Source organism: Oryzias melastigma, linkage group LG12, assembly GCF_002922805.2.
Source record: "Oryzias melastigma strain HK-1 linkage group LG12, ASM292280v2, whole genome shotgun sequence".
Lineage (NCBI taxonomy): Eukaryota > Metazoa > Chordata > Actinopteri > Beloniformes > Adrianichthyidae > Oryzias > Oryzias melastigma.
The window spans coordinates 24138252-24163215 of NC_050523.1; the positions used below are offsets into that span (position 1 = coordinate 24138252).

General features: G+C 41.4%; 1 protein-coding gene across 2 annotated transcripts in view; it reads left to right on the plus strand.

The window, feature by feature from the left end:
• Positions 1-24964, plus strand: part of LOC112139833 (complement component C6) — a 61107-nt gene that overhangs the window by 6033 nt on the left and 30110 nt on the right. For both annotated transcript variants that reach the window (XM_024262668.2, XM_024262669.2), the window contains exons 4-6: positions 108-252; positions 23275-23416; positions 23911-24049. In XM_024262668.2, coding sequence (XP_024118436.1) covers positions 108-252; positions 23275-23416; positions 23911-24049 — 426 coding nt within the window. The remainder of the gene's footprint in view (positions 1-107; positions 253-23274; positions 23417-23910; positions 24050-24964) is intronic.

Genomic DNA, 24964 nt, shown 5'->3' on the forward strand with positions numbered 1-24964 from the left:
TTTTTTTTTAATCACTTACTTTTGTTTCAGTGCAATTTTAGAAATGTGTCACTGATGTGTTTTTGGCAGGATAAATCTCACTCAAAGTTACGTTTGCTCTCATATAGTTCCGGACCCGATCTGTTGAGACACCATCCCAGTTTGGAGGAATGCAGTGCAGTGAGGAGCTGTCAGAAGAAAGGCCATGCTATCCCTTGAAAGAGTGCAAGTTACCAGATATTGACTGCAAAGAGAACTTCAAGTGTGATAATGGTGAGAGTTCATTTTTGTTATATCTTACAACTGTAATTATATTTATTTAGTCTGAAAGCATCATCGTTATTGTCACTTAAACTAACCGACATTTGTGTTTGTTTATGAGGGAGAAAATAAAGAAACATTATGTTTATGGTCGAGAATCTTCGTTTCTGGAAACTTTTAAACTTTTGACCGTCCTCGACCGGAAGTAGTCAGACTGTGATCACGTTCTAGCTTTACGGGAGTCATTCGGGGCCCAATTAAAAAAAGAGTCCGGGCGGTTTGTCCAAACCATAGACTGTAAAAATAATGGACAAAGCAAGCAATGAGGTCCCCCATTGGAAATGCATTACTTCCTCTCCTCGCGAAAGTAGGCCGCCGCTTTCACCGTCAATTCCTGAAACGGATACCGCCATTCGCAACCCATCTTCAGCGATTGGTCTGAGTCATAGCTGAGTCATGGAATCTACCGGAAGTACTGTCGCCAATCAGGAGCGAGTTTATTTCAACCGTACGCCTCTTTCCACGCCTCGACCACGAGACCGCAGGATGTAAACGGCTTCAGTAACGGCGGCTCGGGAGAATGGCTTTTTAGGTTTCGTTTTGATCATGTGGTCAGAAATCCTCCGGCTCTTTTCTAAATGTCGTTCCCGGTTAAGGTTAGGATTACGGTTATGGTTAGGGTTAGAAAAGCAAATTGTTCGTTTGTGGGGCTGTCTGTGATGCTCACGCCTCCACCAGGGGACGTGTCAAACGTGGAAAACACATTTTAACACGTTTAGGACCGCACGTATTATATGCACGCAAAAACCGGTTTTGGAGTATATTATACACGGTATTTCCCAAATCGAGGAATATGTATGCATTTTACTGAGACTGGGCTGATTGTACAGTTGTACATTGTTGAAGCCTTTGAGGGAGAACCATTCCAACATTTGATTATGTCAGCGGTCCTTTGGGATTTATTCCTTTTTGTCGAGATAAAAGGAGCATTTGGGTGACGCTGCTGACCCCCTCGCGCGCTGTCTCTTCACATGCGCGGCCACAGTCTGATCAGATGCACGTGAGAAGCGCGTTCAGCGGTATTTAAAAAAAATAACCAGTCCAGTTATTTTATATACAGTCTATGGTCCGAACCTACTCTAACCCAAACCTTGATGCGGCACCGACGCGGGTCGGGTCGGGTCGGGTCACCAAATCCTTCTGATCGTCTGGTTCTGGGATCGTTCCATGCACCGGAAATGTTCATATTCCACGACTTTGGAGCCCCTTTTGGGGAGAAGTCCAGCAAAACAGACAAACAACGAACTGTATGTCCAAAATAAATGCATATCCTGATAGTAACGGGTGCATTTCTCACTAGAAATATTGGCAAAATAAAGATTAGTCCACAAAATATTTTATTCTAAGGGATTTTCCACCGAAAAAGAGTGAATATCCCACCGTGTCTTTGCTAGCGACAGGCAGAAACTCAAAAGTCACGTGATCAGTCACGTGATCCGGCGCACCTCCGTAGAAATGAATGAGAGAATGAGACGTAGCAATTCCACAATTTCGACCCGTTTTTTGTGAAACTGCTACGTTTTTCTCTGTGGATAAACGTGGGTGCCGTACGTTTTTGTAGAAGACTGGGTTGCAATTTGACGCGCTGAGTTGCATACTCCCACCTATTGTTGAGGAGTGTGTACTGCACCATCACGTTCGCTGAAGGAACACTCAATCGATGTAGTTGGTGCTGCTGGTAATGTCTGATTAAAGGAGTAGCCAATCACAAACGTGTCCCCGCCTTGTCTGGTTTGATTGACAGACAGAGTCATTATTTGGAAAAAGCTTATCATGAAATAAATACGTCGTTCTGAAAAACAGCATTGTGAAATAAAAAGGACACTTTGGAAAACAGTAATTTTGAAATAAAAGTTTCTACAAAAAACCCCCGCATGATTATAATGATATCCAACATGAAAAAAAAAAATATGATATATATTTTTATTATGAAATGTTTTTAACATAAAAGTTATGTTTTAAAGTAAAAATGAAATATATTTCATAATAAAATGGTCCATTTAAATTTTAATGAAATGTATTTCATAATAAAATGGTCAAATATTTATTGAAAAGACTTTTATTGGAGTGTTGCTTGATTAAATAAATTTGTATTTATTTATTTAATTATGAACAGTTTGGGCTTCCATAGCAGGGTCAGTGTCGCAGTACGTGGCTGTTTTGAAGAGACTTTCTGAACATTGCGAGTTTGGTGCGTATTTGGAGGATGCGCTGCGGGACAGATTTGTGTGCGGCCTGAATGGAGAGACCATGCAGGAGCGTCTGCTGACCGAAGAAAACCTGACTTTCCAAGGCAAGGCAAGTTTATTTGTATAGCACATTTCATGTACTGAGACAATTCAAAGTGCTTTACATAAAACATTAAAAGAAACAAAGAAGAAAGAAATAGTAAAAATTTGATCATTAGAATAAAATCAAAAGAAAGTAAAAGGATTTTAATTTAAAACAAGCATAGATAGACAGTGCGGACGTAAACTTTTGAATACAAATTAATCAAATGCAACTGAGAACAGGTGAGTCTTTAACCTGGATTTAAATACACTGAGTGTTTCAGCAGATCTAATGTTTTCTGGAAGTCTATTCCAGATCTGTGGTCCATAGAAGCTGAATGCAGCTTCTCCATGTTTAGTTCTGACTCTAGGAACTGATAAAAGACCGGATCCTGATGACCGGAGAGGTTTGGTTGGTACATACTGGGTCAGGAGGTCAGTCATGTATTTTGGTGCTAAACCATTCAAAGCTTTATAAACCAGTAACAGAACTTTAAAGTCTATCCTCTGACAGACAGGTAACCAGTGTAAAGACCTCAGAACTGGACTGATGTGGTCTACTTTCTTGGTCCTTGTGAGAACCCGAGCAGCAGAGTTCTGAATAAGCTGCAGTTTCCTGATGGATTTTTTTGGTAGTCCTGTAAAAACACTGTTACAGTAATCAAGTCGACTAAAGATGAAAGCATGCACTAGTTTCTCCAGGTCCTGCTTAGACATCAGATCTTTAATCCTTGAGATATTTTTTAGATGAAGGCAGTCAACATGGCGGTGGTAGCAGAGACAGTGGCACGGGATGCACAGCTGCTGAGTAGCTCCCTGAAAGTGAATGCAGTGATTTCCCAGAAACCAACTGTGAAGTACAGAAGGTGTGGAAAAACAAACCATGCAGAGGATGACTGCTGATACAAAGATCGTGACTGTCACCAGTGTGGAAATAAGGCTTACATTGGTCGGATGTGTAAGAGTAAAAGTTTCTCAGAAACTGCCAAGAAACAAAAAAGAGAGTAAGCATGTGTTTAAAAGTAAAACTTGCAAGTGCAAAGGTAAAGATAAGAAGAGAGTGTACTATCTTAATGCAAATAAGGGTGAAAGTGAAGAAATTGAAAGTCACACTGATGAAGATTTAGCACTGAACTCTGTTACCAATGATAAGAAATACAGTCAGATCACTGTGTTGCCTACAGTAAATGGGCAAGAAATGGAGATGGAGCTGGACACCGGGGCTGCAGTGTCTTTGATTCCTTATGCTCTTCGACCAAAGATGAAAGCGGAACTGACACGACTAGTTAAACAGGGTGTCATTTCTCCTGTCAATCACAGTAACTGGGGCACACCAGTGGTACCAGTCAGTAAGAAAGATGGCTCAGTGAGACTATGCGGAGATTTTAAAGTCACCATCAATCCAGTTCTCTGTGTGGACAAATACCCAATTCCACACATTGAGGATTTGTTTGCATCATTGGCTGGAGGCCAACGCTTCAGCAAACTGGATCTGTCCAATGCTTACATGCAGAAGGAAGTGGAGGAGGAGTCGAAAGAGCTGCTGACCATTTCAACAGAACAAGGGTTGTTCTGTTTCAACCGTTTGCCGTTTGGAATTGCTTCGGCGCCCACATTGTTTCAGAAAACGATGGATCAGGTGCTCTTGGGGCTTCCTTTTACCCACTGTTACTTAGATGATATCTTGGTCAGTGGACCAGATGAAGCGACTCATCTGAGAGTATTGGATGCAGTGTTGAGTAGGTTAGAGGAGTATGGTTTGCATGTAAAGCAGGACAAATGTTTATTTTTCCAGGACTCTGTGGAGTACCTGGGACACATTATCGATGCTGCAGGGCTCCACAAATCGCCTGAAAAAGTGCGTGCTATTGTGGAGGCACCTACACCCAGCGGCATGGGGCAGCTTCGTTCATTTTTGGGAATGATTAACTGCTACGGACGTTTCATTTCTGACCTTGCTACGGTTCTGAAACCCCTAAATGCCATGCTACAAAAGGGTCACAAATGGACTTGGTCAAAAGCGTGTGAGTCAGCATTTGGAAAAGCGAAGGCACTGCTGGTCTCGCAGGATGCGTTAACGCACTACAATGCTGAGCTTCCGCTTCGTTTGGCATGCGATGTTTCGCCTTACTGTGTGGGGGCGGTGCTCTCATATGTGATGCCAGATGGTGAAGAAAAGCCTATAGCATTCGCTGCCAGAACGTTAAGCAAGGCAGAGCAAAATTATGCGCAGCTGGAGAGGGAGGCTCTGGGGATAGTTTTTGGGGTCCGTAAGTTTCATCAGTACCTGTATGGTAACAAGTTCACTCTGCTCACGGATCACCAGCCTCTGACTTCTATTCTGAGTCCTCTGAAAAGCATTCCATCAATGGCTGCTGCTAGAATGCAACGTTGGGCTTTGTTGTTGTCAGCGCATGAGTACACCATTGAGTACCGCAAAGGAGAGGCTCATACTAATGCAGATGGTCTATCCCAATTGCCCCTCCCAGACTCAAAAGAAACAAAGACAGACATAGTTCAGATGTTTTATGCATCTCAGTTAGAAACTCTGCCTATTAGCAGCACTGAGATTAGACGGGAGACCATGTCTGACCCTGTGATTTCTAGAGTGATGGGGATGGTTGCAACTGGATGTTTTCCGGCTGCCAGAGATGCTGAGAAGTTTACACCCTTCTTGCTGCGTAGGGATGAGCTCACAGTACAACAGGGATGTCTAATGTGGGGTAGTCGTGTTGGGGTGCCGCACAAGTTTCGTTCGTGCGTGCTGCAGGAGCCCCACACCGCTCTCCCTGGTGTGGTGAGAATGAAAAGTTTGGCACGAAGTTATGTGTGGTGGCCTAACATTGATTCCCAGATTGAACTGCTGGTGAAATCATGTAATTCCTGTCAGCAGTTACAGAGAGAGCCAAGTTTGGCCCCTCTGCATCCTTGGGTTTGACCCTCAAGTCCGTGGGAGAGAATTCATGTGGATTTTGCTGGTCCGTTTGAAGGACACATGCATCTGGCTGTGGTGGATGCTCATTCTAAATGGCCTGAAGTGCAAATAATGGACAGCACCACTGCTGGAAAGACCGTCCAAGTCCTGAGGAGTTTAGTCGACATGGCATTCCTAAGATCCTGGTCAGTGATAACGGACCACAGTTCTGTTCAGAGGAGTTCCAAAACTTTCTGAGGTCCAACGGTGTCAAGCACATTCGCTCTGCACCGTATCATCCTGCCTCCAATGGCTTGGCTGAGCACTTTGTCCAGAGGTTTAAGCAGGGGTTAAAACCACTGAGAGGAACAGCTTCTGTTCAAAAGAGGTTGGACACTTTTTTGTTGACTTATCGCAACACTCCCCATGCAACAACAAAGGAGGCTCCAGCAATGTTGTTTTTAAAGCGCCGGTTGCGCTCTCGGCTTGATTTCATTAAGCCCAGTGTTAATGGGTGCGGGAGTCTCTGGATTCTCAACTGCTACGTCGTCAGGGTCACTCAGAGACAGACAGTTTGAGAAGGGCGAACCAGTTTTAGTTCGTGACTACCGCAGGGGGGAAGGAAAGTGGACAGGAGGTGTAGTTCAGGAACAAACGGGGCCGGTATCTTACCAAGTGAAAGTGGGAGGAGATGGGTTGTGGAGGCGTCACGCAGATCAGATGCTGACACGTTCAGAAACGGTGGATCAGAACGCGCAGAATTCTGCTGTAAAACCATCTTCTAGTCAGCTGGAGTTACCCACAGATAACACTGTGAGGAGCACGCCTGATCACATGAGTACCACTGACCGGGGACAGACTAAAAACCTGATGTCCACTAGAGCAGAGTTGGTTCCAGCACCTGAGTTACCTCAGGCTGAGGTTACTCCGTTGTTGGAGCCTGTGAGACGCTACCCAGTGAGAAAAACTAAACCACCTGCAAGATACTGTTATTAGAGGTTGACAGTGGACAGTTTAAAAAAAAAAAAGTTTTGGGGTTTGTTTAATGTACACTGTTGTGTAAAGGAAAAAAAGTGTTTGAGTATGTATTTGTTTTTGTTTGGAGTAAGTTAAGGTAACTTTGTAACCACAAACTTTTTAAGTGGGGAGGAGATGTTATATGATACAACTGTAATTATATTGGCGACCACAAGGGGCCGCTTGGTTGTCAGGGACTGTGCTGTAATACTGCAATGTGCAGAAGAAGAAATGACGCTGAATCAATGGAAGCCTGAATAAATCGACATTTATTTTAAATTCAGTTGAATTCATCATCATCTCTATTTGGGGTTAGGGTTGTGGAGACACAACCTCTTTCACCTTTACTAGGAGAACCCTTAAAGTCCCCCTTGACAATTTTTTTTACAAAAAAAACATTCCCAGTAGTGTTTTAATTATGATTAGGGCGTTTAGATCAAAATCCTACAACCTAAATGTCTTAAAAAGCCATTTTTCATGTTGATCTGAAGCCTCAGCCTGCATCATTTGTTTCCAAAATCTCTTCTGTGGGGGCGTGGCTTTTGGAGCTGAGCAGAGTAGCCCACCACAGAAATGTGAACGGTGGCTCATTTGACTGCAGTCAATGTGAAGATACCTGTTATATCTTTAAGAAGTTGTTAATTCTGTATTTCTTAGGTTTAGTTTGTAACATAATGCAATGGGTTGAGATAACGAATGTTGAGTTGCTATAACTTCTTCAGACCACAAGGTGGCAGTGTTGGCTAAGCTGTTAGTTGAATAGCGCTGGTAGAAAATGAAGTAGCTCGTATTAATAACGAACTGAAACGTATTCTGTTAATAAAAACGTCTTCACGGAAAAGAGAAGAGTGCTTCGTCATTTATGGTGCCTTCGCCACTTTGTCCGAGATCCCATATTGGTGCTGAAACCCGGGAAACGCGAGAGGACTTGCCGACGGACAGTTGTAGTGAGCTTGCTAACGAGGAGAACCGATCGAAATGGCGGAGCATCTACAGTGACTGAAACAGAAACGCGGAATTATACGAGCGTCAACGACGAAGCTGCTGCGGACTATTGAAGAGGAAACACTTATGGATAACGTGAGTTACGATCGTCTACGTGAACTCCTGGCCATGTTATCGGCGAAGGAAGTGAGCCTTCAGCAGCTAGGAAGGGAGATTGAAGAGGAGATACCGCTGGACGAGCTTGAAGCGGATGTGATCAAAACCGAGGATTATCATGATCATCTCAACCTCTGGAAAAGCCGAGCAACGAGACTTGTTGAAAGAGACAACCCACCACTAGCCACTGAACGGGGCTCCGCACGGCTGAGTGATGGGAGTTTCCACTCCAGTGCTGTAAGTAACAGACAGTCGATTAAGTTGCCAAAGCTCTACATAAACAAATATGATGGTGAGATATCAAAATGGCAAGAATTCTGGGATCAGTTTGAGACTGCCATCCACGGAAATAATGAGCTGAGCAAAACAGAAAAATTTACATATCTAAAGTCCTATCTGGTGGGTCCTGCAGCAAGAGCTATCGCTGGTCTGAAGTTAACTGAGTACAACTATGACACTGCTATAGACATGCTCAGAGAGAGGTTTGGCAGGAAAGACTTGATAGTGAGCGCACACATGACAAAACTGCTAAATCTAACCCCAGTTAAGAGATCTTCTGATATTGTTGCATTGAGACAACTTTATGATGAGTGTGAAGTCCAGATCAGAGGATTAGAATCCCTTGGAGTTGTCTCAAACTCATATGGAGGACTCCTGTGCCCAATATTGCTTCAGATAATCCCAGAAGATCTCGCTCTTGCCTACACTCGTGAAACACACTCAAATTATGAGTTTAAGGTTACAGAACTCATTGCCTTTTTACAACATGAAGTTGAAAGCAGAGAGCGTGCGATGCACATGACGAAAGCAGCCAACACTAACAAAGAACCTCAGTCTCCTAACCAGCGACAGTACAAACCGGATACAGAGAGCAGAAAATTCAGGAAGCCAAATTTACCATCTGCAGCAGCCCTTCACACCAGTAGCTTAAATGCTCCTGAAGGCTGCATATTCTGTGACACTTCTAGCCACCAGTCTGGACAATGCACAGAAAGCACACTCAGTCTGCGGAAGGAGAAGTTAATGAAGCTGGGAAGATGTTTTGTGTGCCTTGGGCAGCGACATGTAGCAAGGTTCTGCCGGGCTAAGGGCATCATATGCAGTTTGTGTGGTCGAAGACATCATGCAACCATGTGTGATAAGGGTCAACATGCAGAAACACACACTGAAAATCCAGCTCCAAGTGATGCAGTTATCTCCTCAGTGGCCCCACATACATTAAAGACAAATAAAGGAAAGAGTAACACAGTTCTTCTCCAAACAGTGACAGCATATGTTTGTGGACCTCTAGGAAAAGCTACGTTACGCTGCCTAATTGATGGAGGAAGTCAGCGAAGTTTTATATCAGAGAAGCAGGTGAAGTCATTGGGACTGTCTGTTGTGAAAAAAGAGACCTTAAAGCTACATACCTTTGGCAGCAATACACCAACAAAAATGGATTGCAATGTTGTAAAACTAGTCCTGCAAGATGTGGTTAACAAAGGAAAAACTTTGGAGATTGAAGCTATTGAAACACCACAAGTAAGCTCTGCAATTATGCAGGTGCCTGGAGAGCAGATTAGACAGATGTTGAAGAGCAAGGGCCTGCCATTAGCTGACACGTCAGCAAGCAATGATGAAGAGCTGGAGCTGTCTGTTCTGATAGGTGCTGACCACTACTGGGAGGTAGCATCAGGGAAGATCGAGAGACTATCAGAATCCCTGGTTGCCATAGAAACAATATTTGGCTGGACAGTGCAGGGACCTGTTCCCATGTCGAGCATGAGCGAGGCTTCATGCTTGAAAATAGGCATTGAAGAAGACACACAGATCTCAGATCAGCTACGATCCTTTTGGGAAATAGAGTCTCTGGGAATCACTCATAACCTAGAGCAGCGAGCTGAAGATGTTGAGGCTCAACAGTGTTTTCAAAGATCACTGAAAAGCAGAGAAGGCCGCTATGAGGTCAGGTTACCATGGCGACAAGATGTACTCAAACTCCCTAACAACAAGAGGGTTGCCCAAAAACGATTTGAGAGTCTGAAAAGGAGGCTGAAAACTGATGTGTCCTTGTTTGAGAGATACAATGAAGTGATAGAAGATTATCTTCAACAAGGAATGTGTGAAACGGCTCCTACGTCTAAGCACTCTGAGGGAGTATATCAAGAAAAAACTGAGTACTACCTGCCTCACCACGCTGTAATCAGAGAGGACAAGGCAACAACCAAGTTAAGAGTTGTTTTTGACGCTTCTTCACACGAGGATGGTTGTCCTTCACTCAACAGCTGTCTCCTCACTGGGCCAAACCTGAACCCAGATCTTCTGAGTGTATTGATAAGGTTCAGGCTCCATCCAGTTGCATTCATGGCTGACATCACTAAAGCTTTCCTGCAGATATCAGTTGCAGAAGAGGACAGAGATGCTCTGAGATTTTTTTGGCTCACAGGACCTCCTGACGCTGAGGACACAAAGCAATGCACCCTGAGAATGACTCGTGTAGTATTTGGGGTGTCATCAAGCCCATTTCTGCTGGCAGCCACAATCAGAGCTCATCTAGACAAATACCAAAAGGACCACCCACATACCATCAACCTTTTGAAAGATACTCTGTACGTGGATGATCTTATAGCCAGCGCAAGGGATGCAGAAGATGCTTATACCGTCACAGCAGAAGCAAAAGAGATATTAGCCGCTGCCGGCATGAATCTGTGCAAGTGGACCACAAACTCCTCTGAACTGAGAGCAAAGTGGGTGCAAGGAGAATTTGAGTTTGCTCCAGAATCTGAAGCACACGGCTGTGTGTTGAAGGTGCTTGGTCTCGTATGGAGGCCAGACACAGATGACTTTGTTTTTGATTTCAAGCATCTGATGAGCATCTTCCAAGACAGAAAAAACACGAAAAGAAGTGTTTTGCGGTCATCAGCCAAAATGTTTGACCCCATGGGATTTCTGACCCCATTCACAATAAGGGTCAAATGCCTCTTTCAGGATATGTGGCAAAGAGGCATCAGCTGGGATGAAGAGTTGCCAGACGACCTCTCATGCATTTGGCAGCAGTGGTGTGTGGAACTGCTTCAAATCCATCAGATATCCATCCCGAGATGGTGCGGAGCTGATATGTTTCACATAAAACGAGACCAAGTACTCCATGTCTTCTGTGATGCCAGTGAAAGAGCATATGGCGCAGTAGCATATATTCAAGGGCAGACGTGCAATGGACAAAGCATCACCCGACTGGTCATGTCCAAGTCAAGAGTGGCACCTATTAAAAAACTCACCTTGCCACGCCTTGAATTAATGGGAGCTCTAGTTGCTGCACGGATGGGAAACAACCTGTTAAGAGCAATGAACATGCAGTCAACACAAATCCGAATGTGGTCAGACTCTATGATTGTGATTCAATGGATTCACAGCTCAGCACAAAGATGGAAGCAGTTTGTTGCTAATAGAGTGGAGGAGATACAATCATTAACCACACCAGAATCTTGGTCACATTGCAGTGGAAAACTCAATCCAGCAGATCTCATCACAAGAGGTCAAACAGTCTCAAAAATGAAGGAAGAAGAGCTGTGGTGGGCCGGACCTCAGTTCCTGGATGCATTAACACAACCAGAGTCACCTTTGAGGGAACACTGTGAAGATGAGGTAAAGGCTGAACTTAAACATCTAGAGATAACAGTTCATCTGGGCAACACTGAGACCATACCGGCAGAGTCACTACTGCATCTAGAGAAGTACAGTAAGATAAAAACTGTTCTTAGGGTCACAGCCTGGATTAAACGCTTTGCTCACAACTGTCGTTCCAGAACAAAGAGGCAAGGAGAGCTTACAGCAGAAGAAATAGTAGACGCTGAAAGACACTGGATCTTGGTCGTGCAAAGACAGACTTACCAAAGGGAGATACTGGAACTGGAAGCAGGAAAGGAAATCCACAGCCAATCAAGGATCAAAGACCTCAAACCCTTTATGGATGGAAAGGGTTTACTTTGTGTTGGGGGAAGGCTTCAACACTCCAACATGAGTTTTAACGAACAACACCCTGTGATTCTGCCTTCTAACCACAGACTGTCACAGATGTTCATTCAACGCAGTCACGAACAGGTTATGCACTCAGGTCTGAGAGATACTTTAGTGCAGCTAAGAGAAGGTTATTGGATCCCCCGAGCAAGGCAAATGGCAAAGACAATTATTGCTGCTTGCCCCATTTGCAAGAGGTACAAGGTAAAGGCCATGCAGCAGATAACAGCCCCCTTGCCAAGAGACCGTATTGTTGAAACACCCCCGTTTGAAACAGTAGGTGTAGATTTTGCAGGCCCTCTTTATGTAAAGAACAAAGGCACAGTGGAGAAGGCATACATAGCCTTGTTCACCTGTGCTGTGACCCGTGCTGTTCATTTGGAACTAGTGTCAGACCTGTCAACGGAAAAGTTCTTAATGGCATTAAAAAGGTTCGTATCCCGAAGAGGCCTCTGCAGAGTCATCTACTCTGATAACGCACGAACCTTCAAGCGAGCTGACCAAGATCTCAAGACACTTTGGAGAGCTATTAAAGAACCTGAGCTGCAGAAATATTTTTCGGAAAAAGGGATTGCATGGAAGTACATTGCAGAACGAGCAGCTTGGTGGGGCGGGTTTTGGGAACGACTGGTTCGATCAGTAAAGACGTGCTTGAGAAAGGTAATGGGAAGAGCCTCACTGAGTTTTGAGGAAATAACATCTCTTCTGGCAGAGGTGGAGGCAACAATTAATTCAAGACCACTTACCTTTGTCTACAATGAACCTGAAGAACCTCAACCACTAACACCTGCTCACTTCCTGATCGGGAGGAGACTCTCTGCCTTGCCTCCTAAACCTTTTCAGACTGCTGGACAAACTCCAAGCTCCACTAGAGAGGAGTTATCACGACGATGGAAATACCGTCACCGACTTCTTCAAGAGTTTTGGACCCGTTGGAAAAGGGAGTATTTACTGGAACTGAGATCTGCTCATACCGTGAGGACCCCACGCACCACTACAATAAGAGAAGGTGATCTGACCCTTATTGAAGATGACAGGATGCCACGTCAGATTTGGAAGATTGGAATGGTGAAGGAGCTGTTCATCGGAAGAGATGGACTTGTGAGATCGTGTAGTGTGCGCACACCAGACGGGTCAATATTAAGAAGACCAATCCAACTCCTATATCCTTTGGAAGTTTGAGTTTAAGGGAGTCTGAACTGTCTTCTTGGGGGGGCGGATGTTATATCTTTAAGAAGTTGTTAATTCTGTATTTCTTAGGTTTAGTTTGTAGCATAATGCAATGGGTTGAGATAACGAATGTTGAGTTGCTATAACTTCTTCAGACCACAAGGTGGCAGTGTTGGCTAAGCTGTTAGTTGAATAGCGCTGGTAGAAAATGAAGTAGCTCGTATTAATAACGAACTGAAACGTATTCTGTTAATAAAAACGTCTTCACAGAAAAGAGAAGAGTGCTTCGTCATGTATGGTGCCTTCACCGCTTTGTCCGAGATCCCATAATACCATCTTCTCTTCTCCAGAACCTGAACTAGACACGATAGCTGGAACAGAAGAGGGGTTCACTGAAAAAAAAAATAACTCATAAGATTTACTTAAGAAAATCCTTGTAACAGTTTGCAGTAACAATACTTGATTAAATTTTACTGCATTTATGAATATAAAAACTACCAACAACAATCTAGTAAAATTTACTTACGTCCACAAGAAAGGTTATGATCAAATCTTAAGTAAATAGAGCAAACATAAATTTCTCTAATGAAATTTATATAATATTAATGAATGCTCCAAAAGTGATTACAACTATTTGAAAAGTAGATCTTACTAATAAAAAATATAGATTTTTACTACTCATAAAAAATAAGTAACCTTGAGTGCTTTACCAGAAAATATCTGTATTTGCATAATCTTTGAATTATTATGTAGATATTATGAAGAATAATTAAGTATATATTACTGATGCAAAAAGTTTGTTTTTTCAGTGTTTAGCGCATGTGCAGCAGAGCTGTAGTGATGGACAGAAGATCATTCATTCAAACAGAGTCTGTCCAAGACAGTTTGAGTGACAGAGATTTAAAAGAAGAAATACTCGGAAATGCAAAAACAAAATGATTTCTTATTACATTTGCTCTCTTTCAGAACAAAAATGCCATACAGATGCCAAACAACAAAAAAATAATATTTTCTTTGGAGGGGTACTTTAAGCATTCTTTGTTCATCCAAAAGAATACTCTACAGCACATGTGTAAAAATGTCATGGCCCGGGGGCCAAATCCGTCCCTCGGAGTAAATATACCCGGCCCTCCAGATAATTTTAGATTTTTATTATTAATTACCCGATGTTATCTTGTATAATTGTGACAGGATATATTTTATGGAAAGAAACATATTTTGGGATATTTTTATGTCTATTTTTTTATATATATGAAATAACATACAAGTAAAGAAATTGAAGGTTTTTTTTTTTTTTTTTACATTTACTTTATTTCTACCTGTATAATTTTTACAATATATTATTATGGAGTCCAAAAGTTTTTTAAGATTTCAGGATCGATATTCCTGCCTGATTCTGGCCCCCTGTGTGATTGAGTTTGACACCCCTTCTCTACAGTATTAGCTGTGGGACTTTGTTACGTCCCCAAAGGGGAAAAGTTGCAACATATAGAAAAAGAAACCGGGAGGGATCAAATAAGATTGGCAGCTGGGTACGTTTATTACAACAAAACTTAAACTAAACCCAACACAAGTAGTCAATAATGAGGGGAGAAGAATTTCAACTTAAAATCTCAGGCTTTTTAGCATCAGGTAGACATTAACATAAATACAAAACCAAAAAGCAAATCACAACCTCAGGCAAAACCAAAGTCCCAAAACTAAATTTACAGGAAGGGCAACACCAGGCCAAACAGGCTTATTACAACTGAGGCCGACAACAGTGGCAGGCTGAGGAAACAGATTCCCTCTGGAATTCAGCCGCCGCCTCATCCAGGTTGGGGCTCTTCTTTTATATCCTCCCGTCCTGGCCTGGTAATTGGTGAATGTGAGTGGAGGGAGGAGGGATGGTTTCCTTGAGGGAGGCGGAGCCAACAGCAACCACTGCAGGCCTTTCAAGGAAGCTGTAAACAAGCTAAACAAACAGACATACATACATACACACACACATATATATATATATATATATATATATATATATATATATATATATATATATATATATAGACACACACAGGCTTAGGAAGCCAGGGGCCGTAACAGACTTCCTTCCTAGAAGTTATGTCCATAATGCCTCACTAGTAGTGACTTGTACAAGTCCCTAATCAAGTGAAACCTATAAAGATTTGTTTTCGCCTCTTGCATTCAGGACCTTGAGTGTCCTGAATGTGAGGGATGGAACAGAGATTACAGTAACCTGCTGAATAGAACATTTTGTCTTTGGATTACACTTTCTCTTAATGGACCCAAATAAAGTCTGCAATGTTGCCAGGTTGACTTGTTGGTCACGCTCGCATACCATCCTTCCCTCGCTTGTTAAAAGATTTGTTTTTTTTAGTTAGTTAGACCTTTATTTTGAACAATAAGTACAAAGTACTTGGTAAAAAAAACAAGAAAACAACAGAAAATATTTATATAAATTATAAATAAAAATGTTACACCTCAATTATGTAGTTTGAAATGGAGTAGGAAGAAGTTTAAGAAAACTTTTTTTAACAATATATCTTAATTTAAATCTTTAATATAAACTATTTCATAAACAGAAATTAAGTAACCTTTTTTCATCAAACATTCAGGTGGGCGGGGCTTCATCCAGATGGGCTGGGCCTCATCAGGAGCACCGACAAGTCTTCCAGAAACTGCAATCTCTCTCGCTCTCCCCGGAGAGGAGTGGGAAAGAAGGAACCAGAGGTGGGACCAAGTCATTGTTTTGCAAGTCCGAGTCAAGTCCCAAGTCTTTGTCCTCAAGTCCGAGTCAAGTCCCAAGTCAAAAGCACTCAAGTCCCAAGTCGAGTCACAAGTCAACACCAACAAGTCTCAAGTCGAGTCACAAGTCCTACTATTAATGTTTCAAGTCATTTCAAGTCATTTAATAAACAATGTGATATTAGTTACACAGATTATGTGTGCTTTTAAGAACTGCATTTTGAAAGCATTTTAGCTAAATTCCCACTGAGTTGATGCATCCCCACCTCAAAAATCCAAAATAATTTCTCCATAACAAAAACACTGTTAACCGCATTTGAAATGTGGTAAGATGGAGATGGCAGGGAACCTGGGTAGTCTAGATATTTAAGGGGTCATACCATGATTTTCTTAAGCCTTTTAGAGTGAACTATATCCATATATATGATCATATATTACGTTTGGAACACTAAAAAAACATTCATGAAAGACTACCAGTTATTTTCTTTAGTTTTTGTCCTACCCGGAAGTAAAACAACTCGATTCCTGAGGCTCCGCCTGCTGCTGCGTGTGACTGCCGACCATTTCATGATTTCATTCTAGAGCCAGCAGTGTGTATTCGTTTTTCCCTCAAAAATAAATATTAATTATTTTCAAAGATGGATGCACATACCATCTGCCCTCACTAGGCCTGGCCATCAGTACACTGCTTCACAACAGAAATACACTCAACGACTGTGCCCAATGGGGGGGGGGTTCTAAAGGAGTCCCACATCTACTGGGATACTGTTTGAGCTGGAATTTATTCAAGACAGGACACAACCAGAAGATAGGTTTTCTGCATTTAAATGAAAGTTTTTTGCTGATCATCATTAGCTCAGAGGAGAAATTGGGTGTTGGTGTTAGACTGGGGGCGGAGCTATCAGAGCATACTCTTCCTAAAAGGGGCGGTCTCACTCTGTGACATCAGATCATGAGGCTCGTTTTCGTGGGTATGGGAGGGGCTGCTGCTAACAGCGCAGTTTGTAGAGGATTTATGGTACTCAGAAATGCATGAATGAATCAAAATACCACTTTGGAGTTCTTTATGTGAGGAATGAACATTAAAATACACATAAAAGCTCAAAAAGTTGTTTTTTCATGGTATGGTCCCTTTGAATCCCCTCACTACAGACCAGATATGTGCACTTAAGCTTGTGGGTGATGAGGTACTGACTCTTTCAGTCTAAATTAATAAACCAGTACATTTACCAACCAATGATTCTATTTCATTTCAGCATTTTCTTTATAAACAGAGCGGATACAGGAAGAAGAACTGAGGAAGAACGTAAAATGCAGAGTGGTTTAGTTCAGGGGTCTGCAACCTACGACTCCAGAGCCACATGTGGCTCTTCTATCCCTCCATGGTAATAGTAATTCTCAAAAATTTAGAGATAAGATATTATTTTAGCAACATGCTAACATTTATGGCTAATTTGTTATCTACTGGAGTTTTTAGGCTAAGTTAGAGTTTAGCTTTTATTTTAGCAACATGCTAATCTTTTTGACTAATTTAGTTATAGAGTAATTTTAGGCCATTGAGGAGTTCAGCTAGTAATTGAGCAATGAGCTAGCTTTTTTTTTCCTAATTTGGCCTCTAATTAATTTTTTAAACATTTTTGGCTAATCTATTATCTCCCTGAGTTTTGGGGCTAATTTAGAGTTTAGCTTTTATTTTAGCAACATGCTAAAATTTTTGGCCGATTTAATTTGCTGAGGTATTTTATGCTAGTTTGGAGTTCAGCTAGTAATTAGGCAGCAAGCTAGCTTTTTTGCTAATTTGGCCTCTACTAAAAGTAAAAGGTAAAAATGTTTAAAAAAATCAAATTTTGAGAAATGCTAGTATTTTTTATATTTTTTACGCCAAAAAAATAGATAGAATTCATATATATTAAAAAAAGAAGGTCATGAATGCAAATCCAAATTTCTTAAAGGCTAAAGTAAGATGCAGTTCTAGGTTTGATCAGAGCCCAAATGGCTCTTTTACTGTTAAAGGTTGCCGATCCCTGGTTTAGTTTGACTAAAAAAACAAAACAGAACAAAATATATGAATAGTACATCTAGGTTTATGTTAAACATTTTTGTTGTGAAATTGATTTTTTGTTGTTTGAGATACAATTTTTTTGTATTCAGTACAAAATTTCTGTCAACTTACTGTCAAAATATCTCACATTAAGTTAACAGGAATTAAGTTAAATTATGTATTCAAGACAGAAAAGTAGGGTTCAAAACAAAAATGCTAAATGTAAAACTAAATGTGGTGTGTGTGTATATATATATATATATATATATATATATATATATATATATTGGTACATACAGTATATTTATAAAGTGACTTTAAATTACATTTTATGTATAAATATATATTGCAAAGTTATGCAACAAATATTACTTTGTTCACGCTGTATTTGAACAGGAAACACTCTGAATACAGAGATTATGAGTATGATTATATTCATTAGAATCAAATAAATTGTATTCATGGTGGACAAATCTTCTTTATCAGAAGTACACATCTAATGATAGCAGGTGAAACACTAAAATAAAGACATGCAAACTAAAAACTCTTAAAGCAGTAAATGTAAATATTTTGTCAATGAAAAAGGAAGGAACAGCAAATATTCAAGAGGGAATGTGACCCCCAGAGAAAGAGGATGTTTTTTTTAATAAAACACACCATAAAACTTAAAGCAGCAAAAGTGGTAAACTGAAAAAAGGGAAATAAAGAACCCTATGCAGCACATCAGTGAATTCTATAATACATTTGCTGGATTTATATCAGAAAACGACAGAGAACAACCGAGCCCGCTCCACAGCAGCCCTGCTGTCCCGCTATGATCGCTCGCGTCCTGCCCAGATCCCAGGTAAAGATCTGAGTGGTGGAAATGTCCAAATCACCTGTTGTCACTTTGTGATTATACTAAGCTGCATGGTGTCACAGTGTACCGCTAACAGAGTTTACAGTCTCATTCATTTAACAGCAGCTAGCGGTTAGCCGCTAAGCTAGCGCCAGCTTTCACTCAGAACTTACTTGATTTTGCTGCTCCTACAGTCAGATGAAGTTGGTTGATGTTGAATCTCTGTGAGTAATCCTTATATCCACATGTTCTGCGAACTGCAAACCGTTTGTTGTTGACGATCTATAAACTTTTATGCTAGAAGTAAAAACACCGGCAAACAGGAACTCGTGCTTTTAAAGGGGAGGCGGGACTATGTTTTTCTGCAATTTGATTGGTTGGACTGTCACATCAATCAAACGTGGCTCTAATTTGATTGGATGTTGGGCCGACACCGCAGACGGATGTAAATAAGACAGATAGAGAGACCGCAGTGCGCGCGGCTTTCTCTCTTTATACTTTATACTTTATAATCCGTGGATTTGGGGGGAAAATGGCAAGTCTTTCCGAGTCAGAGGGCTAAAGTCCGAGTCAAGTCACAAGTTATGTATATCAAAGTCCAAGTCAAGTCACGAGTCAGAGGTAGGAAAGTCCAAGTCGAGTCTAAAGTCGTCAAATTCATGACTCGAGTCTGACTCGAGTCCAAGTCATGTGACTTGAGTCCCCACCTCTGGAAGGAACAACATATGAATCACACTGCACCATTAAAGACATACAGAACTAATTAAAATAAAAAATAGAGGAGAGAAGAAGTAGATGAAAAAAGAAATATGTAATTATAATAATTATATCCCCAAACTTCAGACAGTATGGGAGCATTATGTTAATTATCCTATGATTACTAGCTAGCCTGGCAGAACGCCTGTCCAAAGAGGAATGTTTTCAGCCTAGCTTTGAATGTAGAAACTGTGCTGGCCTCTCTGACATGAGCTGGGAGCCTATTCCATAGAACAGGGGCTTGATGGCTGAAGGTTCTACCTCCAACTGTACTTTTAGAAATTCTAGGAACTACAAGCAGTCCAGCATTTTGTGAACGAAGTGTTCTGACTGGTTGGTAAGGAACTATGAGATCTCTAATATAGGATGGGGCCACACCATTCAGAGCCTTATAGGTTAACAGAAGGATTTTGAACTTGATCCTGAATTCAACTGGTAGCCAGTGGAGAGAGGCGAACACACTCTTCTACTAGTTCCTGCTAACAATCGTGCTGCTGCATTCTGGACAAGCTGAAAACTTTTTAAAGAACTTTTCGGGCATGCTATTAGTAAAGAGTTACAGTAATCCAGTCTAGACGTAACAAATGCATGGATGAGTTTTTCAGCATCACTTTTAGATAACATATTCCTGATCCTAGCTATATTGCGTAGGTGAAAAAATGCAGTTTTACAAGCTTGAGATATGTGAGCCTTAAATGATAAATCCTGGTCAAATAAAACTCCTAAGTTTCTGTCTAGAATTGGAGGCAATATTTACATCATCCAGGGAGACTATCTGATCTGAGAGAGCATCTCTCAGGTGTTTAGGACCAGTATCATGACCTCAGTTTTTTCTGGGTTTAGGAGGAGGTAATTAATTGTCATCCAGGTCTTAATGTCTCTGATGCATGAATTCAGTTTCTCTAGGTGGTCATTCTGGTCTGGTTTAATGGATAAATACAACTGTGTATCATCTGCATAACAGTGAAAATTTATGTTTCCTAAGGGCAGCATGTAAAGCATGAACGGGACGGGCCCTAGAACTGAGCCCTGTGGGACTCCGTAGCTAACTTGAGTATAACGAGAGGACTGTCCATTTACATTAACAAACTGGTATCTATCAGATAAATAGGATTCAAACCACTGGAGGGCAGATCCTCTTATCCCTATGTCATGCTCTAGTCTCTGGAGTAAGATGCTGTGGTCGATGGTATCAAAGGCTGTGCTGAGGTCTAACAGGACCTAGAATAGAGATTAGTCCCTTTTCTGAAGCCAATAAGAAGTCATTAGTAACTCTAACCAGTGCAGTTTCAGTGCTATGGTGAGGTCTGAACCCTGACTGAAAATCTTCAAAGTGATTGTTGTCCTGTAGGTGGCACTGCAGCTGCTTTACAACAACTCTTTCTAGGATTTTTGAAATAAATGGGAGATTAGATATTGGTCTATAGTTGGCCAGAATGTCAGGATCCAGCCTGGGTTTTTTCAAAAGAGGTTTAACAACTGCATATTTAAAGGACTGAGGAACATAACCAGTCTCTAGAGAGGTATTTATTATGGTTAATATGGGTTCAATAATTAGGGGGAAGATTTCTTTAAAAAGTTTAGTTGGGATTGGATCTAAGAGACAAGTGGAGGTTTTAGAAGACGTAATAACTGATGCTATTTCTGCTTGTGTCATGAAACAACCTGCTACTACCCTCTTCAGCCACCAGAGAGAGCGCTCACCAGAGTTTTGAGCTCACCACCTGCCGTCACCTGGACTCATCATTGTCAGCTGTTTCCCATCATCTGATCTCCTCCCCAGTATACAGTCTGGCTCCACACTGTCATTCTCTGCGAAGTATTGTTTTGTGCCACCCTACCTGCAACACTGAGCGTTTATTCCTGGATCTGACCTTCTGTCTCTGACCCTGATTACTCTGAGTGCCTGCCGCCTGCCCCCGATCCTCGCCTGGACTCTGACTCCTCTTCTCTCTCGTCTCGGATGATCCCATGCCCGTGCATGACCTCTGCCTGTCTGACCCCGCTTACTCTTGTGGACTTTTAGCTCTGTTAAAAAACCTGCTGCACGTGGAACCAGCCGTCTGCCTGTTTGTGACAGCTTGGTTCACAGCAGTAAAGCAGTCTGTTGCAGACGTTTCTATGGATGTTTTCATTTCTACCGTTTCGGTTTGCTCAGGGCAGATAGTGGAAATAACCTTGTTCAATTTGTGTCAAATATTTGTGATTTTTATCATCAAAAAATGTAAGAAAGTCTTGGGCGCTGAGAGTAGCAGGAATATGTGGTTCTACCGAGCTGTGGCTGCTAGTCAGCCTGGCTATAGTACTAAAGAGAAATCTTGGATTATTTCTGCTATTTCTGCTATTAAAATTGAATAGTATTGAGTTCTCGCTTTGGGCAGGGATTTTTTATAATTTACGAGGCTACATTTCCGAGCATTCAAAGAGTGCTCTGAGCCAGAACTGCACCATTTTCTTTCTTACTTACGGGTTACTAATTTAAGGGAACGTGTTTCAGCATTAAACCACGGTGCTACTCTGTTTTGTCTAACACCACATCTGAAACAAATAAACAAACAAAGACACGTAAAGATCCACAAAACACACAGGAGTCCCACTCTGACAAAAATACACAGAACAAAAAAAGAAAGAACAAAACAAATTGCAGCCACAGCTGTTCTGCTCTCAAATGCTTAAACTTTTCTTTGAAAACAAATTCACATTGAAAACAATATAAAACTCTTCAACCACAATCCAAAATAATTAAATAATTAAAGTGTACAAAACCAATAAATAAAACTTTTATTCAAAATAACGTTAAGAAAGACAAGAGTCTCAGCTTTGAGGGTAAATCTGGTTTCTTCTGTCAGTGACGATCTGCTTTGTGTTAGAGAAGATTCTGCAGGTTGGTAGTGGAGTTATATAGAAGGATTTCCTGTAGATTCTCTTCCTTCATCCAGCCATTCATTTTCTTGTCTGCGTCTTCCCTTGCGGGGTCGCGGGGGTGCCGGAGCCTAACCCGGCTACTGATGGGTGAAGGCGGGGTTCACCTGGACAGGTCACCAGTCCGTCTCAGGGCCTCAATCACACACATGCACTCTCACATTCACACCTAGGGGTAATTTAGAGTCACCAATTCACCTATGAAGCATGTTTTTGGACGGTGGGAGGAAACCGGAGTAACCGGTGAAAACCCACGCATGCACGGGGAGAACATGCAAACTCCACACAGAAAACCCCCAGCCGGGATTTTAGCCGGGGCTTTCTCGCTGTGAGGCAAGAGTGCTAACCACTGCGCCACCGTGCAGCCTTCTCTTCCTTCAATAAAAGTCAAAAGGTTCCAGTTTTTTTCATCTTGACTGATCTCATCTTCTTTACCTTTTGTGTTGATGTTGTCTCTCTGTCTCTCCCTCTTGTGCTGTTGCATGTGTAAGCCCCTCTCCCCCCAACAAACACACACCTGCGTGTGCCAATGCGCAGACTCAGCTTTTTGTCTCTGTCTTTCTCTGTTTCTTTTCATCTCTGTTAAAAATGTTTCCATCGCAATTCTTGAGGTTTAACTAAATATTTCTCCTCTCTCTGTGTGGATATCACGGTCACTGAAGGTCCTCCGATCAACTGTTTAGTAACTAGCAGAAATTGCATGATCCTCTAGCAGACCGCTGATTATTGATGATGTCATTGAACGAAAGTCACATCTGATATATTAGACACTACTTTTTCATCACCCTCTGTTTGGAGAAAGCACGGAGGCATAAATGAAGGGGAAAGGAGAAGGGAAGAATGCAGATAGGTGGTTAAAGAGGGACCCCTCAAAATGATGTGAAATAGAAAAATTCTGTTCATAGGACTTAAATGGGGCGACCATGGTGCAGTGGTAGGTCGGTCGACTCCTGATCAGAGCATCAATTCCCGCCCTGCCTACCCATGTGTCGAAGTGTCCTTGGGCAAGACACCGAACCCCAAATTGCCTCTGATGGGAGGTTGGCGCCAGTGTTCAGCAGCAGATCAGTGTGTAAACGTGTGTGTGAATGGGTCTGTGGCTGTAAAGCTCTTTCTACCTTCGAAGGAAGGTAGAAAGCGCTATAAGTATACCAGAGTTACCATTTAAATATTTTGATTTTTTTTTCTTTTTCTTTTTTTTCAGGTCGCTGCATCAACTCAACTCTAACATGCAACAAGCAGAATGACTGTGGAGATAACTCTGACGAGAGGGACTGTGGTGTGTTCAGTACTGTGTGTCCCACAGAGAGGCAGCCGGCTCCCGGTGTTGACCTGGTGGGAAACGGGTAAGCTGGGGGATTTTTTGTCCCTTTTGAATTCACAGATGTTTTTTGTGAGAATCAAAAATGGTGACAAACACATTTTTATTCATACAGCTTTTGGCAGGTTTTCTAGCTGTATTTCTAAAATCTGTGACGTAAACTGCATCATTCAAGGGTTTTCTTGCACTCATAAAAGATCACCTGATTCTTCACTCAGCAATTCAATAATAGAATTTACACAAATTAAAAGATCCCAAGCTCTGTTTCATTATTTTGTTTCCAGAAATTCATCTCTACCTTTTTAAATCCAATAGTTTCTTTAAAAAATACACAGAATGGCAAAGATAGCAAAGAAACAAGCAATACATGGACAGTCTAAGATTGGATATGTCTTCCTGCTCTGTGAACCTTGCAGGCACATTTATTGATTTCACTGAGGAGTATGTGAGTTACTTTATGCAGCTCATTTTTGTTTCTGGCTGATGGAGTGTTGACTCCTTTTCAAATTGTTTTTGAAGGTTTGATGTTCTTGCAGAAGAACCAAGAGGGGCGGTTTTGGACAATATGTTCATGGGAGGAAACTGCATCATCAAGAGGCCTCAAAGCACAACTTTGTACCATAGAGTTCCTTACAACTTTGAGAGCTTCGACATTAAGGTATTAGCTTATATGGTGACCATTTATTTATTGATGCTTCTAATAACTGGAGACCGAGGTAAGGAAAAAAAAACATTAGCTGTAACATAAAAAAGTTCATATATGTGCTTATATGAACCTTGTAATATTTATGACATCTACACAGGTCAAATACAAATAAAGGCAACTTAACAGTTTTGTACTGTATGTACACATTTTACAAAAAAAACCCAAAACAAAATACAATCATCTGTAAAATCTGTTTTTAAAAAGACAGAATTTCATGTTGTGACTAAATACTTTCAAGAAATGTTCTTTAACCAATATGTAGCTTTATACAATGGGTTTTTAATGACTGAAGTGATTTACAGCAGTGGTTCCCAATCACCAGCCTGCAGACTGATGCCATGGAAGAACTAATAAATTATAACCGTTTCTTATTTTTGGGTTTTTTTCTTTGTATTGAAAATCTTTTATTTTAAAAAATGACCAGATTCTCTCGATTAGCTTGAGTGTTATGGGCAGTCCGGCACCATGTATCATGAGAAAGTTGTATGTCGGACCTTTCTCTGCAAATGGATGGATAAGTGAAGGAACAGAAGAACAGACAGAGGAACGGGTGATTCCACACCAAGTACCTGTCTGCAGAGAGGTGTGACTTTCATGAACAAATCTAATCTTTAGAACAGTCATAAGTCATAGAAATGCTCAAAAAGATCATCCATTCAGATGAACATTTCGGAGAAGTTGAACACGATTCATGCAAATACTTCCTTGAAAAAAAGAGCAGCTTTGGGTAGAGAGTGGGGTGGGGTGGGGGGAGTTGCGTTGTGCGTGCAAATAAGCGCGCAGGGGGAGGGGCAATCAGTCATAGTCAATGAGTTTAAGTTCTTCTGTTTCATAAAAATGTTTTTGTGTTAAATGTTTCACCTGAAG